The sequence below is a fragment of the Telopea speciosissima genome, chromosome 10, assembly GCF_018873765.1.
Source record: "Telopea speciosissima isolate NSW1024214 ecotype Mountain lineage chromosome 10, Tspe_v1, whole genome shotgun sequence".
NCBI lineage: Eukaryota > Viridiplantae > Streptophyta > Magnoliopsida > Proteales > Proteaceae > Telopea > Telopea speciosissima.
The window spans coordinates 45,597,220-45,614,179 of NC_057925.1; the positions used below are offsets into that span (position 1 = coordinate 45,597,220).

The window sequence follows — 16,960 nt, forward strand, 5'->3', positions numbered from 1 at the left end:
AATTTTCATACCAATTCAATCGGATCCGGAATGGATCGGTTAATCATTTTATTAGGGAACCCGATCCAGATGCATTTTTCCTTGATTCTGACCTGATCCAGGGCCATTCCGGATCGCTATCAGCCAAGACTGATACCAATACTGATACTGATTACTAATATCAATGCTTGGGCTTGGGCCGCTTGGCGACCATAAATTAAGACTGAGTAGGTGAGGCTTCTCACCTCAAGTACAGTACACCCTCAAGTGCACCAAAAAGGTATATCTGACGATGCACCTTAAAGTGCTTTTTTTGTAAAAACAGGAGCTTATATTATATTACTGTTGTAAAGAGATTACATTCTGAGATATCTCTTTCCCCTAGCATCATCCTGTACTAAAGTAGAAAGAACCGTAGGGAAAGAGTCAATACCGAAGGAAATTTCTATGGTCGCCAAAAAATTAGGCCACACATCAAAATTACACTTCTTCACACGAGTCTCAATCAGACCAAAAAACATAAATCTATTTTTGCCAGCCCAATCAAGGACTGCCCTGCGCTTGCCAGGGTCATTCATACCCCTGACATTCCAAGCGCCGAACTTCAGCATTGGGAGGTTGAAGAAGTGGGACGTTGCACAGAGCCGCCCCTACCCGGACTTCGTTCCCTCTCACGGACAGGTCCGCTGGAAATATCTCGCACCTCCCCTGGCTCATCATTCTCCAAATCTTGCAAAGCTGTAAAACGACTGCCGCTAGTGCCCCCAGTGTCCATTGGAGAAGGAGATACTGAAGACACAAGCGCCACTGGATTTGTGTTCTTTTGCATGGGCTCAACCATAGTAGGGCCACGTGGCCCATCCACATCTGCCGAATTAGAAGAACCTCTTCAACCCACCTTAAACTGCTTTGTTTAAAATACTTTCCTAAGTGCATGTACATCGTCAGATGTACCTTATTGATGCACTCTCCCAATTTTTATCCATTGGATCGGGCTTGTCCCCATCCCTTTGGCTCGCCCAATGCCTTACCGTTGCAATTGTGCTTTATATGAAATTTCACATCTTTATCTTCGCGTTATGGACTTATGGGAGTGCTGCTTGTGTGTGTGCAGTCTTTTATTAGGGTTTCCTCTTAGGGTTGTGTCGAGTTGTTTAAAGCGATTATTGTGCGATTGCTAGCTAGTGTTTTCGATGGAAAATCTTTATTAAAGAGTCGTCCTCTAAGTCGATAAGAGAATGGAGCGGCCGTAATATTTAGTTTCTCTGATTGATGGGAAACAGAGGAAGAATAGCAATTAGTGGACGAGATATCGTTTCAGTCGCCATTTTCTTGATTGGCGATTCGATTGTTGCTCGTTCTTCTTCCTCTGTTTTTCTGATACTCTCCCCAACCCTCTCCCTATTTTTTTATTTTTATTTTCTTGTTCTTCTTCTGGTTTTTTAATAATGGGTTCTTTGAATTGATCATTAAAGTTTTATTATCCGTCTTTATTTATTTATTTATTCCAAATTGGTTTGGTTCTGACGATGGGAAGACGAGTGCAGATGATGTATTTCTTAATTCTTCACTTTGAACCGATAGGGATGTTTTAATATATATATCCCAATTTGAAGATGGTTTAAAGCTGATGCACTCTACCTTTTCCTATCTCATTTTTTTTGTAGTGTGTGAGTAAAGAACATCCTATTTCTAATTAAATTATAAATTTTGTCTGTTTCCATTAAAATTATCTGAAATTTTTTTTGTTCTTTTATGTGGTTTTTAAACTCGAAACGATACAAAACTACATGAATGATGGAGCTTATAAACAATTTCTATTAGAGAGATGGGAGATTGTTGGTACAAAAGTTACCCTCTCTCACATGGTTTTTATTTTATTAAATTTTTTAAGATATTAAATAAATGGGAAAGGTTCTCTCAGCGAGCCATGGAAGAATGTTTCCTGTCGGGGGCTAGGCGGCGAGCACCCGTTTCTCTCCATCTCTCCTTCCCCGTGGAAACAGCTGACGGCTGAAGAGGGTAGGGTAGCCAAGGAACAGATGGAGTCTGTGAGCGTGGTTTGAGGAATGCGAAACTTGACGATTTTGCAACTCTTCATTGATTTCGATACCGTGCTGATTGATACCGGTGATATGGTATACATTGGATCACCTGCTACTCTTCCACTGTCTATCAAGGCACTGTCCATCATGCGTAACGATATCCTAAAAAAAATAACTTTGATGCTAAATTGAAATGATTTTTCTTGTACCCTTTTCTGCTACCATTGTTAGACCCCTTCTTAGACCTTCAAGTTCCAACGAAATAACATATTTTGACTGATCAACACTTCCCTGTCAAAGCAAAAGTAGGTTTTTTGTTGTGATCTTGACCAGAAACTCCATATGCAGCCCGGCTAATCCCTCTGAGCCATCTGTATTGAGAGTAATTCACCAGATAGGTGGTGGTTCCCAATTAATCCATTTAGGGCTGATAGTAGAGTACACCATGGATGAGTGTCTGATGAAGCAAAAAACTCCATGGTCCAAGCACTATATTTTGACTTGTTCATGTGAGCTGAAACTTCATTAGCCGACAAGGATGTCTGGTTACTAGCCAGATCCCAAATGTGATGGAGTAGAGCAGCGTGATTAAGTTCCTCCAAGTCGGACACTAAATCAGAAAAAGATGATCTCATATATGACAGATTTATCAGCTCCAGTCGCCCGGCAAGAAATCTTAGATACCAGAGGTTCACAGTCCCTGCCACTCAATTTACTAGAGTTCAAAGGCAACCCTAGATATTTGATAGGAAGACAGCTTTCTTCAATGCCGTGAAAAAATAAAATAAAAGGAGGATGGAATTACAGTAGGCACACGAGCCAATGAACATTTCTTCCCGATTGCATGCCCATTGCTCTCCTTGCTCTCGCTTTTTCTCTCAAACAATCCATCAAACACATTCCATGGAATTACAGTAGTAGCGAGAGTGAAGCAAACACCTTGCCGGTGGCGCACCAATTGGTTTAGTCGTTTGTCAGTTTACCAATGGTGTCTTTTGTACTATAACGCTTCTACCCTCTTTTCAAATTCTCGCTAAGCATTTCATTTGCCTGGCCGGCAAATTAAGCACGCGATCTGAGAAAACATGAACAGTTGATTACGGGGCCGCCAATTCACGCCATTCTTATAGGTTGGCCAATCCAATCCCGATATTTAGAACCTTTGTTTTGACCTTCTATGGTAATTAATTTTGCAGACCATTCCAAGTTCCAAACCACCAACCTGAGAACCAAAGAGTTTTCAAGCTTAAGTTTCATTTGGCTTTTGCCTTGATGCACTTCTACATCTTTTTTTCTTCTAACATTGGTTTATTAGGTAACCCAGTTCACATCATTGTGAACAGTGGCTAAATACTGATTTACAATATACAAAGTCTGGAACCAAAAACACATTAGGATTACAAGAAAGGTTGATTAAACCAACATAAATCCGGCTAAACAGGATATAAGCAGAAAATAATGCTCAACAACAACGTTCCAATAGATTTGCTTAGAACCACTCCAATGCTCTACAACAATGGGGGAAAAGCATGTACAACGATGCTTCTTATTATCCACATTCGAAAAACGGATTGTCTTATTCATTAACCTGCCAAACCATATCTTTGAGATCACCTTCAACCATTAATATTTTGGGTAAGGTTTCCATCCTCTTCCCTGGGAGCTAAAGCTTTCCTACTGACAAATTTGTTACCTTTTTGAGTGGAACATGTGAATGTGGAAGGCAGGTGCTTCAAGCTGGAAACATCAAACAACTCCATGAACCTCTGATCTGAAACCCTAGCTTTAGCAGCAGCATATCGTTGGTACTCATCAAAGACTGAAGACAGGCACCATCGTTGAAATTTTCTTAAGCACCCTACCAGACAACCAGTCCGGTGCTGAATGGAACAAAAAGATAAAACTAATAAAACACCAAGTTTTAAAAGTTTTTACAGTTGGTACTACATATTCAGGGAATAAAGAGAAACTACTGTGCATACCTTCCCCCGCTTGCAATGGATTAAAACCGGGTGGTTCCTAACATCTGCACGGAATGCAGATTGCATTATAAGCAAGTTGGAAATCAACCGTTGAGCAGGCCATGAGAATTAAACTAAAAATTTAAACATTTATAATACCAAGGACAACTTTGAGTGCTTCACGAATCATATCCTCGGGAATGTTTACAAAAGGTTCCTGCATCCACAATATTAGCCTTCAGGAACACAATACATTACCAAAAAAATTCCCCTGGTGCATAATGCTTGACGTAATAAACAACCACGCACACACAAGAAATAAAATTGGGGAAAATAAAAGGAAAGAAAATATTGAAAAATCACATCGGCACAGATACATGGGATCCCCTGCATGCTTCAGTAGATCTTTCCAGTTTCCACTTAGTCACAATTAATTTTGTAAGTTAACATTCTCTGTGCACATTTGTCCAACTTTGGTGATATGGAAATACTCTCCAAATCAACTCTTAATGTTTTTCGTACTACCCCAGTACACAGGACCTCAGACACCCTACAGATCCCTGACTGGAAATTATCTTTAATAGGACAGTCACCTTAACAAATATTTACCACAATATAGTGCACAATTACAGCAAGAAGCTCTTTGACTAAGTAAGTCATATACCTATCAATATTACTACTTATATTCAGTTATTTACCGAATGCATTCTGGTTGGGGGTGGCAATGGCACATGGTCACCAAAGACACACCTTGCCCAGCCTGTAATGATTAAGGTTTGGTACAGCAACGATGGTTGATACCAGCTTTGGAGTGCAGAAATTTATGGGCTAAGCTCCACCAACCTAGACCTAAGGGACCCCACAGGAATACATTATAAGATCGTTAGGCGATTAACATGCTTCATTAGACACGCAGATTAGGTTGACCAAAAATTTGATAGGACTGCTCAGTTTTGGAAATATCCAACCTGAATCCAAATATAGCCAGCAACAATCATGATTTTAGGTTTTCCTATCGGTTCCTATCTGGCATGAGGAGACAAATTTGAGAAAGAAACACAATTCACCCTGACTTGGTTTAGCCAGGCTATGCGGGTTTGCCTTGTTGTCGCAAGAGGAAAGTAATTCATTTGATCCAGGTTTACAGTACACTTTCTAGTAGAGAAGATGAGAAAACAGTAAACTGTCTCCAAGTTGTTTAAAGGGAACAAAGGTGTACCGACACAAAATATACTTCTATTGGTGGAAACAGGTGAAAGCATAATCGCACACAGAAATACAGAATAGAATATCTATAGAAGGAATTGTTATTAGAAGTCACACTCCCCACCTATTTGACAAGAACAGGGGCTGAATGCATATAAGTAAATGCCATGGGGAATTAGAAGGAAGCACAGCAAAACAAAACAAAAAAATGGCCAGGGGGTTGGGAGGCGAAAGAAAGAAAAAGGATCTATGTATGCTCATATGCTGTATGCAAAACAAGAAGGCTATGTTATTGCAGTAGAAAAGGTTAAGGAAAAAACCATACTCAAAAAATTGCTTTGGGGAGAACCACGTGTACATCTCATGATGGTTTTACTAAGGTGGGGCATAACTAAAATAGTTACTCAAGAACTCCAACATCAAGCCCATTACTGTGCCTGCGCACATCATCGCTACATGTGGGCAGGTTTTGGGTTCAAGTCTATGGTTTCACACAAAGACTGAAAAAAGGATCACTTGAGAGAGTGAGATTTGCAAAGCAGATACAGTCAAGGATGCTGATAATGTGAGTGTAGACAGTGAGTGCTTGTCTCACCAAGTATCAGCTTCAAGATGTAACATGCATGGGGCTTAGTTTCACCAAGTGTAGATCCTAGTGGGATATGCCATGTATGCCCCTAGGTGGAGCATTTTTGGCTCCCTATTGAGCCTCCAGCTCAACCAAGTATAAAAATCCTTGTCCCAACTAACTTCTGTCAATTAAATGAAACATTTCCATCATTTTAACTCATTTTTAAGGCCATGTTTATAGTTAATAAATAAGCATTGACATCTTTCACACCGCTTCAACCCTCAGTGTATCCCTAGTCCTATAACTCCCAACTTTTTAACAACTGAAAATCATCTACTAAAGTACAACAACAATCAGAAAACATCCATGGAGGGAAATCTTTCCGAAATATTTTAAAGATCAAATATGTTATATATAGGAGTAAGTTATCTTCTCAGCTCTTCAAAAGGATAAACGAGAGTGAGTTAATATTGTACATGCTACTGCATAAAGGAAAGTTTCTTCTAGATTGATTGTGCAATGAATCGTCAAAAGCTAAAAGGAAAACTAAAATTTCAACGTCACACAATCATTCACCATGTTTTAGTTATGAAGAACTTATCTACCATATAGTCATAAGCAAAATGTTCTACAGAGACTGAAATATCCTTATTGCATTCTGATGTTCTTCTATTAAAATTTCTAAGAAAATGTTGAACCTTCACCTGGAACAATTAAGGGGTAGTAAGTATGCTAGGCAGTTAATAGGTAATCTTAGGAGTCTGGGGAAATCTAATTAATCGCGAATGAAGTCACAACAGACAGATCCCGAAACTTAAAGACAGTTTGAAGTGTGTCAAGAGAGGTAAGTAAACCATTCTAGTCTACAACACTGTGGGCCAGGCAGAGAGAAAGGTACAACATGAATTTAAATTATAATACTAATATAAGGAACAACAAATAAACCTCAGAGATTATAAGTGATACAAACAAGAGCTGAGCAACCCTTCATTCAGCAAAACTATTTCTTAGACTGCAGGCCATAACTACATTATGGGCTATGGCCTGTTCATATTTCATGATCTCATTTTATTCGATGTAAAATGCGACCAAAAAATTTCTTGTAGAATGGAAGCAGCCTAATTTGACATTGACTTTTCAAATAGATGAAACTGTAATAGCAACCAAAAGAAGAGTCCCTACAAGCCAATAAGACCAAAAAGGTGATAAGAAGAGAATTCAAGATTTTCTTCAGAACAGGACAGAAGGGCAAGAATAAGAAGTTTCACTCATGCTGTGTTTGTTTCGCCATAAATATGTTACAAGATTTGTTGAAAACCAATACAAAATTGTACAAGGACTAGACAGGGGGGAAATGTTCTACTGATATCCAATAAAAAAAAAAAGTAGGAAAATAAAATCCATCTCAAAGTTCAGGACGTTGTTTTACCAAAATAGTGATGGTATCTTGATTATTGGTACTCTTGGCATCCATGGACTCCACCCCCATCATATGGCTTGATTATTTCCCTCACTCAAATAATTTTCAAATGTGCTTATTAGCCATGCACAGCCAAAAAAAGCCAAAAGGCGAAAAAAATATAAATAACATTTATAAATAATAAATATTTTCCCATATTATATTTTATGGCTATTTTATGGCGAAACAAATACAGCCACAGTGAGATGGAAATGGGTCTGTAAACCAAAGCAGGGGGTATGGGGCTGATGTAGATCGAAGCATGAAGACCCAAAAAAAGTTACTGTTCACACAAACAGTAATTATGGGCTGCTATGAACTGCTGGCTTAGAGGAGTTGATTTTAGGTGTTATTTTTATTACTAGACACTTATTTAGTTTCCTATTTGAGTTGTAATCCTAATTAGGAATCCTAGTTAGAGTCAAGTTTCTATTTTACAGGGGATTTTATTCCTAGAAGTTGTCTTAGGTTCTATTTAAAATCTGTGGCTGAGCAGAAAAGGTACAGAGATTGAAGAGAAAAGAGTAATGGTTGAAGCTGTGGGACACGGCAACGGTGAGAGACCGTGGGTGAGAGGCCCTGGGTGAGAGGATGATGGGCTGAGAGAGCTGGTCCTATCCCCCGCTTCTATATCCCCTTCTTCTTCTTTTCCTACCCTTTTGTGTTCTCCTTCATGTAAACAGAAAATAGTAATAAAAAAAGAGTTTCGGTTATTTAAGTTTGTTCCTTTCATTGTATTGATCCTGCTGCAACCAATCTCCTGCTGACTTACCTGGTTCGAGGTCGACTTTGCATTAGGGGCACTGGGAATCTGACCATTGGGAGGATGAAGAGGACAATCCCTAGAAAATGGCTAGGTGAATTAGAAATGAGGAGGCATCTTTGTCTAATAAAGATTGGACCCTGAAACCTGAGATTTTGAGGAGACAAATGACTTGTAGCAAGAAGCCAAGAAGGATAAGTGATTAAGACTACACCTGAGATAATACTAGCTGGTTGATGGGCAAAATGCTACAATGCTAGCTGGTTAAATGGGAATGTGGTTCAGACCAGAAGATTTAAAGGAACATGCTCAATAGGGTGCTGGAGGAATGTTTGGACAAGCTACATTAGAAGGAACATGCTTGCTAGTTGCTGGAGAAATGTTTGGACGAGGTACATTAAGCTACAATTAACTTCAAAGCCAGAATTTCACCTGAGCAGACATGACAGGCATGTGACGGGAGGTGTGCAAATGATGCCTACAATGCAGGGCAGGACTAAAAACAATAATCTATCAAGAGTTCAGCAGTCAACAGCTCCTCCGATAGTAGACTTTTGCAATGAATGCTAAAATTTGACAAAGTACCCAACACCTGGTGACACCTGTGTATGGAAGAGGAAGAACACTCGGTACATCTGTTTGCACAATGAGATACTTTTAATGCCAGAGTAAGAGCAGTCCTGAAAATTTGTGGGAACTGGGAACTGTACATGGACTGGGCATCTGCAACTAAATAATTTACCAATGCTGAGAGCCTGAGAGTGCTTCCTTAGGTGACATGTAGTGGTTATCAGATGCAACGAAATATTTTCTGTAGGCATTGACACTTGTAAAAAACGATAAGCTGTTATAAACTGTATATGTATCGAAAAAGGAAATTTTGTCTACACAATTGCACACTTGTTCAATGCTATTGTCATCTAGAAATATATTCATTTTCTTGAAATGCGGCCAAAGAATTTTTTTGGGGATGTGCCTAAAGGGCAGTGTGCATGCCACAAAATTTTTATTACATTCTTGTTTATATTCATGAAAGATACAAGTTATTTGACAAAAACAAAGATGTCATTAGAATTATAGAAATAGCTTTGCCTCAGTAAACTGAGAAAAAGTTTTTCCCTCAAGAAACAGACATGCAAGTGGTGGTCCAAAACTGAAGGTTCTGATAGTGATGGAATAACCCAAGTGGAAACTGATAACTAGCATTGGCTTCTCAGCCAGGAATTTCAAATGCCCAACACAATAATGCTACAATATAGGAACACCTAAAGATAACAAAAAGATGATGATTCAAGAAAGACAAAGAACCATTGAACAAATCCACAGAGAAGAAACAATATATTGCCAACATAAAAATGGCAGATGCAGGAAATGGAAAAGATAGTCTAAATGAGTTCTGAACTTCTTTAAATTGATAGCTACTTCAGCAAAGAAATCATATCCAAGTTAAATTTCTTCTACCTAGATATAAATTATGAAGAGGAGAGAACATGCATTTTAGTAATTTCACGATCATTTTCATACACATCTTTCTTTTCAATTTTAGATTCGCCACCCATTCTGCAAAGGAAATATAATTGTTTCAACATACGAGGTGTACCCAGTGCACAAGGCTGGTAAAAATGTACACCGCCTTACCCCTGCCTTCGCAGAGAGGCTGTTTCCAGCTAATTGTTTCAACATACAAAAGCAATAAATATTATCAGATCTCCTACCTTCAATTTGTCAGGGAATTCATATTATTGTGTGTTCTAAAGACACAAGACAAGTGGTCAAAAACCCACGAAGGCTTCACAACATTAAAAAGGGAGGGGACCCACAACAAATACAATACTCCTTTTTTGGTGTTTTTACACTTCTTAGTCAAGCTACATCATTCTTGCAGTCATCAAACAGCCATATGGTATTGATGAGAAAATACAAACCATGGATCTGGGTCATTGTTTTGATATAATCACCTCTGCAACACTGATAGGGCAAGGGGTAAGTGCAGGTAGTCTTTTCCTAAGAGGATATATGGTTTCCTACAATAAAGATAAAGGTACTCCAAAGGCATGATGGATCCATAGGGCATCCTATATCATTTCAAATTCATTAAACGTCCATAGCTCTCATGCCACAAACACTCATATAAGGTCCAGGCTATGAGACAAACTTCAGAACTTAGCTGAATGAACTTTTGGCTCTCATGTACATGTTCTGGTATGGACATCATATCATCTTATGACCATTATATAGCCTTATAAGCCATGGAGACACAGAACCCAAACATGAAACCATATATTGTGACCCTTAGTCCAATCAACATCAATGTGCAACAAAAACGTTGATTACACCTCTCACTCCACCTCCCACCTCCACACAATACACGCTCACGCACACATCAGTACATCACAAATCTTGATAATACAACCCCACTATGGCCCTTGCCACCTAAGAAGGAAACAGGAATAAATAAAATGAAAGGGAGGGGAGGAAGGAAGAAATACTCTATAACAACAACAACATAATCTTATCCCAACTTAATGGGGTGCGCTACAAGGATCCTAGAAGAGACAGCATATTAATAATAAAGAAGTAAAGTGGAGGGGCATACAACATCGACACAGACTCAAGGGCATCGACACTTCTTAACTGCGTACCGCTTCTTAACTGCCCAACATTCTGCTCCAGGCCTCGAAAAGGAGTGTAATACAACAACAACATCACAACATCATAGTCCAACTAAATGGGGTCGACCACATGGATCTTTGCTCTCCAATCAGCTCTATTTGAGGTCATACCAGAAACAAGGCCTAAGCTAAGCATGTCTTTCTCCACCACTTCTCCTATGGTTATCTTAGGCCTGCCCTTGGCTCTTTTGGTTCCGTCAATCAGGATCAGGTCACTCCTCCGAACTGGGGCATCTGAAGCCCTCTGTTGAACATGGCCATGCCACCTCAAACAACTCTCTCTATGTTTATCATGTATCGGAGCTACTCCCAAGTCCCAACCTAGCTCTAATATGGTCATTCCTTACTTTATCCTGCCTAGTTTTCCCACATAGCCATTGATAAAGTATATTCTTCATTGAATAAACTCATGAATATAAAGGCTAAGAATTTGTTATCTTCTTCACTTTCCCCACCCATCATTGATTTCCTCTTCCTCCAAAGAGGAGCATTCATGTGGTTGGATTAGAAATGGGCCAAATGGATCACAAAACCTAAGGAGAAAGATCTTTCCAACTTATTTGTATCTTTTTTTTTTTTTGGGGGGGGGGGGGGGGTGGGGGTGAATCTAGGTTATGTCTTTCACCAGCATCCCAATGACCAAGAACACAAATTGTTGGATTCCAATGAGTTCATGATAAGAGAAACACATGGAAGCATACTGAACCAGGTAGATATGGTTTCATAAGGGTCTAAGGATCCACAAGTCTTGCACTTCCCAATTGAGTTTTTACCTATAGTTTTATTCTACAATTGTTCCGCAGCAATTATCACTTCCGAACACCACCAGTTCATTCCTATTGAGAAGAATTGGCAATCTCAATCAGTTTTCTGGTTTTCTACAAATTATGGTATCTCTATGGGGATCAGCAGGAGAAGGGACATTGTAACACATGATTCGTCCAACGTTGAAGCAGGTCCAGTTGTCACCTAATCACTAGCTATTTAGAGCTGCTTATCTGAAATTTATCAAGTTCCAATCGATGCAGAAAAAGGACTCAGAAAAAGTAGTAGGTTCAACAGCAAGGTGTCATTTGGAATGGGCCCCACACTGCTTTTACTGTGAATTTGTGCATATTTGTATCTCTGTCAGAGTGAGAGAGAGAGTTGACATGGCCTAGCACCACAACCAGGAGATACAACCCCAATCAAGACATTTGCTCCATGATATAAAATCTCAACTCAACTTACTTAGTCCATAAGCAGCTACAAATTTTCATAAAATATCTACTTATGCCTAGACACTAGATAATATCAATTATTAGCAGTTAAGAAAAATAAAATATCAACAATTCCACTGTTAAACAACAAGAGAACACATCACATGCATTTATGATTATAGCATAAGTCTTTCACACTCGAAGATGCACCTATATATTCCAAAGTGAAGGCAAAATATCTATAGCCCCAAAGTTCCAAAACTCACGAAGTAAGAGAATTTGCAAAATTAATTATTAGTTTGTAAGGGAAAGTGATAATATTGTGTAGCTGTGCAAGACAAGTTCAGGAAATAGAGAAAGCTAGGACAACTAAACACTGATGAAACCAAGTTTTAATAGTAACTACAAGTGAAAGCAATTTGCATTAGGCTTTAAATGGACTGCAAAGTCCCAATTCCCCGGACGCTTTGAAAAGCCACAACACTTAATTTTTTATACAGATTATAATGGCAAATAAATTAGTTTTTCTCTTTGCGCTAAATGAATGTAGAAGAAAAGAGGGGGGGGGGGAATAAAAGAAATGCATTAACCTGCAGAGGAAAAGATCATCCATCCAAGCACATATTCAAAATAATAGAAGCAATACTATGGATGCAGATCAAGGAAAAAAATAATAGGTATGACAACAAAGTATTCTGTGTCTACAGTTTCTTCTAAGTTATATCTTCAATCCTTTAATATTCGTTTAAGAAAAATAGTTGAATTCAAGATCAGACACTCCAGATGGGAAATTAAACATGCAATTCTTCCACACGCATCAATTTAGAACTTTTTGGCAGTTACTGCCACATTGCCCTTCTCCTTGTTCTAATGAGAAAATTAAGTACTGAAGACTCGCTTATTGTAACAAATTAGTGAAAATCAGGAGAAAACTCTCTCTCATATGATAAAAAAAGTACAAATACAGATAATGATCAATATCTTAGGATTAGAATATCAGAAAAATTTACAAGCAACGACATCAGATCTGATTATTAAGCTGAGGTAGAACGAGAAGTAGTCGAGCAAAATAAATTGTGAACAGTAAATACATATCGGACATAGAATTACAAAACACACGTTTTGCAGCAGTGTTTACATAAATCTCTAAACATCGTTTCAGCAATGTACTTTGGCTTATCACTAGTTTGCATTTCTTCGGTTAACAGCTTGTCACAATATTAGTCAAGACTCATATGATCCAAGCACATTTCACAAGCTCATATACTACAAAATTTTGATTATTGCGAACTCACGGTCCTTTAATTTCTAATTCTCTAATGCTCAAATTTCTCTATCAATGCATGAGTTACCGGCACACAGATATGGAAATCAAATAGAAAACAGTAGCAGTTCAGCCCACTGCATGAACTTCAAATGAAGACCTCCAAATCGAACTTTGCAGCATAAAGCATAGTAAATTGTGAATACCAATCCAATTTAAAAAAGAAAAAACCCCGTACCTTGTATCCTTCGATCCCGAACTGGAAAAGTCGAATCCCGTTCGACTTAAGAAACTCGGTATTGGGATCCGGATAAGGCTCGGGGCAAAGACATCTACACAAAAGCACCAGCAAAAACCCTAGACGATGAGGATTGTCACAAACAACGTATCCAAATAGTAAAAGCAGAAGATGGAAACAAAAAAAAAAAGGTTGGAAGAAAACAAGGAGAGAGAAAGAGTTCAAACTTGAAAAGTGTCGACTCTCCTGTCCACTCACATGATAGAACGAAGGCCAAGGGTCTGTAAGAAGGAGAAGTTGGCCGTATCGGGAAAACCAGACCTGAATACGCCATTATCGACCATAGCAAAGTTAAGAGGCGGAACGAACAATTCTTCTCCATCTCTGTCGGTCTCTGCAACGATGGGCGGAATTTCAGATTCAGAGATCAACTCCAGCTCCAGCTCCAACTCCTCATCCACTGCAACCTCATTCGCTCTACACATCTCTTTCCCGACCTTCTCAACTTTCATTACTTTCGTGCCAACAAATGAAGAGAGCAAGAGAGAGAGAAGAAGAAGAAGAAGAAAAAAAAATGGGGAGAGTCAACAATGAGGAGAACTGGGGTGAGAAGGAGGGTATATATACATGAACAATAATGATGATCGAAGCCAAGCAACGAACGATACCGAGAATCTGAACGGATCTTCACTCCTTTAACCTTTATTCTGTATCTCTTCCACTCCTTTTTTTGGATTCAAATAGTTCAATTTCGAAGCACTAAAAAAGTTAAAAATGGTTGCAGAAAAGTCTGGCTTCGCTTCTTGTTAAAATGCCCCCACAGCGCATCGACAAGTTTGATGACTGAGACGGCACACACCACTGTTGTAATCAGAGAGAATAGAGAAGAAAGCGAGACCACGAGACGCAGGGCGTTTGGTTTAAAAGACGAGGAAAAGCCGAAAAGGAAAGATTGGTAAATAGAGAAAGAAGGTAATATGTACACGTTATAGCCAACTTGGCCTCGGTGGCTCAGCCGCCTATTGAACGTTGCCTCGGTTGCTCCCACGCTGAGAGTGAGAAAAACACGCGTTGTTCCAGGGCCTAAACGTTAGCGTGCTCAGATTTCGATCTCACACGTGTATTGTCCAAAGATTACCATCGTAGCCGTTAAAAAAGTAGTGGTCCCACCCTATTGTCGTAGTCAGTGTACTTAAAAGAGTTAAATCAAAAGAAGGTCACTGTTACTGCACCACCGTCTAAGCGCATGGTTTGAGGAATCGGTATCGGCATTGTATCGCCCGATACGTAACGGTTTTTGACAATAATCGAGATACAGTACAAACAAAGGGTAAAACGGTTAAAAATTCTCTCGTTTTTTATAAAGAAAATCTGGGGCAATTTTATCTATTACAGTCGATCCATATATTGGTTTTACAAGTAATCGATACTCAATCCAATACCCCGCACAAAAACCATGCTTATATTTCGATTGTCATTTATCATTTTATAATTAGGTTGTATATATGTTAAGAAAGAACGGTACCAACCATATAGTGTTCTCTTTCCCATATGTTAATAGGGTGATTATCTTATCGAAAAAAATTGGGCAATTAAGCTATTATGAATTATTTTTTTTGTGGTAAAAAATTATAAATGATTGATTATTAGTCTGAATCACGCATCCATCGGCCTGCAATTAAGCACGTGTTTTTAACAAATGCCCCCCTGAAAATGTGCATTTGTTCAAATGCTTTCTACAATTTTTCTAATTCTAAACTCGCCCCAACTTTCAAAAGAGTGATTAATTTTGATTCTGAACATCTATATATCTGAGATCATCAACAGTGCTACTTTATGCAGTTACAAATGTTCCATCTAATATCGTTGGGATATGACTTAGTTGGTTCTGAATCAAGTAATCTCCTACTAACAACAATATCACGTTGCAATGAGAAGGATATTTCCCAATAAGGAAAAAAGAACTGTTGGTTGTTCTTTACCTGAATTTGTTCTTAAGCCTTCCAAAATTTAGTTTTAACTTTTTACTAAAATATGGGGAAGGTAATCAAAATTTGACTTTCATGTACCTCTGTTGTGTTAGTAAAGCAATTCTGGAAAGGTGAAAGTGCTTTCTTACAATTTTCTTGGTATTGCTACAACGTTAATTGAAATGTTACTGGTGCCATTTAATAAAAAAACCCAACCAGAAATTTAAACCCACCATTTGGAAAGTGATCTATGAGGTGAAGTTTCAAAACCCCTTGTGAACCCATCTGGTTTATGCTTCGAATCTTTATCCCCTCCACTGTGTAATAAAACCATATCACAATCTTTCATCTTCACCTCCCCTCCTTCATATTCTTGGTTTCCAGATAGGTCCAAACGTTACTTGATTTGAGGAAAAAATTTCAGTTTCAAACCCTAAATGATTTGGGGAACATGAGAGCAATTTGTTCATTTTATTCTTTAATTTTGATCGATTTTAATCAGAGAGGCATTTTTATCATTAAATTCTTTGAAACTAATATTTAATGTCCCAAATTAACAGATTGGACCAAAGTGCTATACTGTTTTAAAAGTAGGAGGAATTTGCAATTAAAAAAATTGTAAGAGGGCATTTGGACAAATAGACATTTTTAGGGGGGCATTTGTCAAAAACCCATTAAGCACTGAGAACAACCAAATATTAATCGATCTAGGATTGACACTCGGCTGGTTATTTACTAACCAATCATTCCAATTTCGGGTTTTAATCAATTGGTTCAAACCAGGTTGGGGTTTGAAAGAGTGATGGGAGTTTGGAGTTGGGACCACCTTAGAAGGATCGCTCGCTACATGGCCCCTATATTTTGAGAGCCTGCGAAAGCATTCAATAGGGTGGTGTGCAAATTTTCATTTCACAGGAGCAGGGCAAGGTGGTCATTTCTCCCTTTTTGTGTTTGGCACAGGCACCACGCACCTTAGCAACATTCTTCTTCCCTTGAATTATTTAATGGTAGTGGGTTATAAACACAAAATCTAATCCTCCTAAAAAAAGACATTTATTTGTTGGTTTGATTTATAATTATTTATTTATTTACTATTTTTATTAAAAAAATTAAAGCCAGAACTGATACTAATTGGTTTGATTTTGATTTTAAAAAGCAGAATCAATATCAATCTTTTTCGATTTTGATTTTAAGAAGTGAAATTGTTTAAACCATCGAACCGATTATACATATTAAAAAAAAAAATCCTAATATTTTGTAGTGGATTTACACTATGTAAAAATATTTTAAATTATTATTATTGCTTAAACCAATAACATTATATTTCTTTATCGGACTTAAAAAATACATAATTGAATCGAAAAATTGTTAACTCAAACCAACAACATAAACCAGAACAATAAAAAACTTCTAATCAAAATCATTTGAGATATTTTTTTTAGAAAAAAAAAAAACCCCTATCCCAGAGAACGCCATCTTTTTTTTTTTCTTTTTTTTTTTATCGTTTAATATACAATTTGATTGGTGTATACATGGACGCGGAAGACCCACCCATTATCCATGCAAGAGAGGGAATCAAGACATAAAAATGGGTGTTGGGTGTTGGGTGTTGGGTGTTGGGTGTTGGGTTTGT

At 38.2% G+C, this 16,960-nt stretch overlaps 1 protein-coding gene and 1 non-coding gene across 2 annotated transcripts; one reads left to right on the top strand and one right to left on the bottom strand.

Moving 5' to 3' along the window:
- The first annotated feature begins 1,203 nt into the window (after nt 1-1,203).
- On the top strand, nt 1,204-1,344 carry LOC122644437. Its single transcript, XR_006330366.1, has one exon. It is a non-coding gene; the product is annotated as a small nucleolar RNA snoR111 (small nucleolar RNA).
- A 2,055-nt stretch (nt 1,345-3,399) lies between these two features.
- Nucleotides 3,400-13,960, bottom strand: LOC122644041 (probable tyrosine-protein phosphatase DSP4). Its single transcript, XM_043837639.1, has 5 exons — nt 13,616-13,960; nt 13,358-13,451; nt 4,145-4,202; nt 4,007-4,050; nt 3,400-3,904 (listed from the first exon to the last, which is right to left on the bottom strand). Exons 1-5 carry the CDS (start codon nt 13,867-13,869, stop codon nt 3,641-3,643), a joined length of 714 nt encoding a protein of 237 aa, XP_043693574.1. The 5' UTR covers nt 13,870-13,960; the 3' UTR covers nt 3,400-3,640.
- Between the last annotated feature and the right edge of the window lie 3,000 nt (nt 13,961-16,960).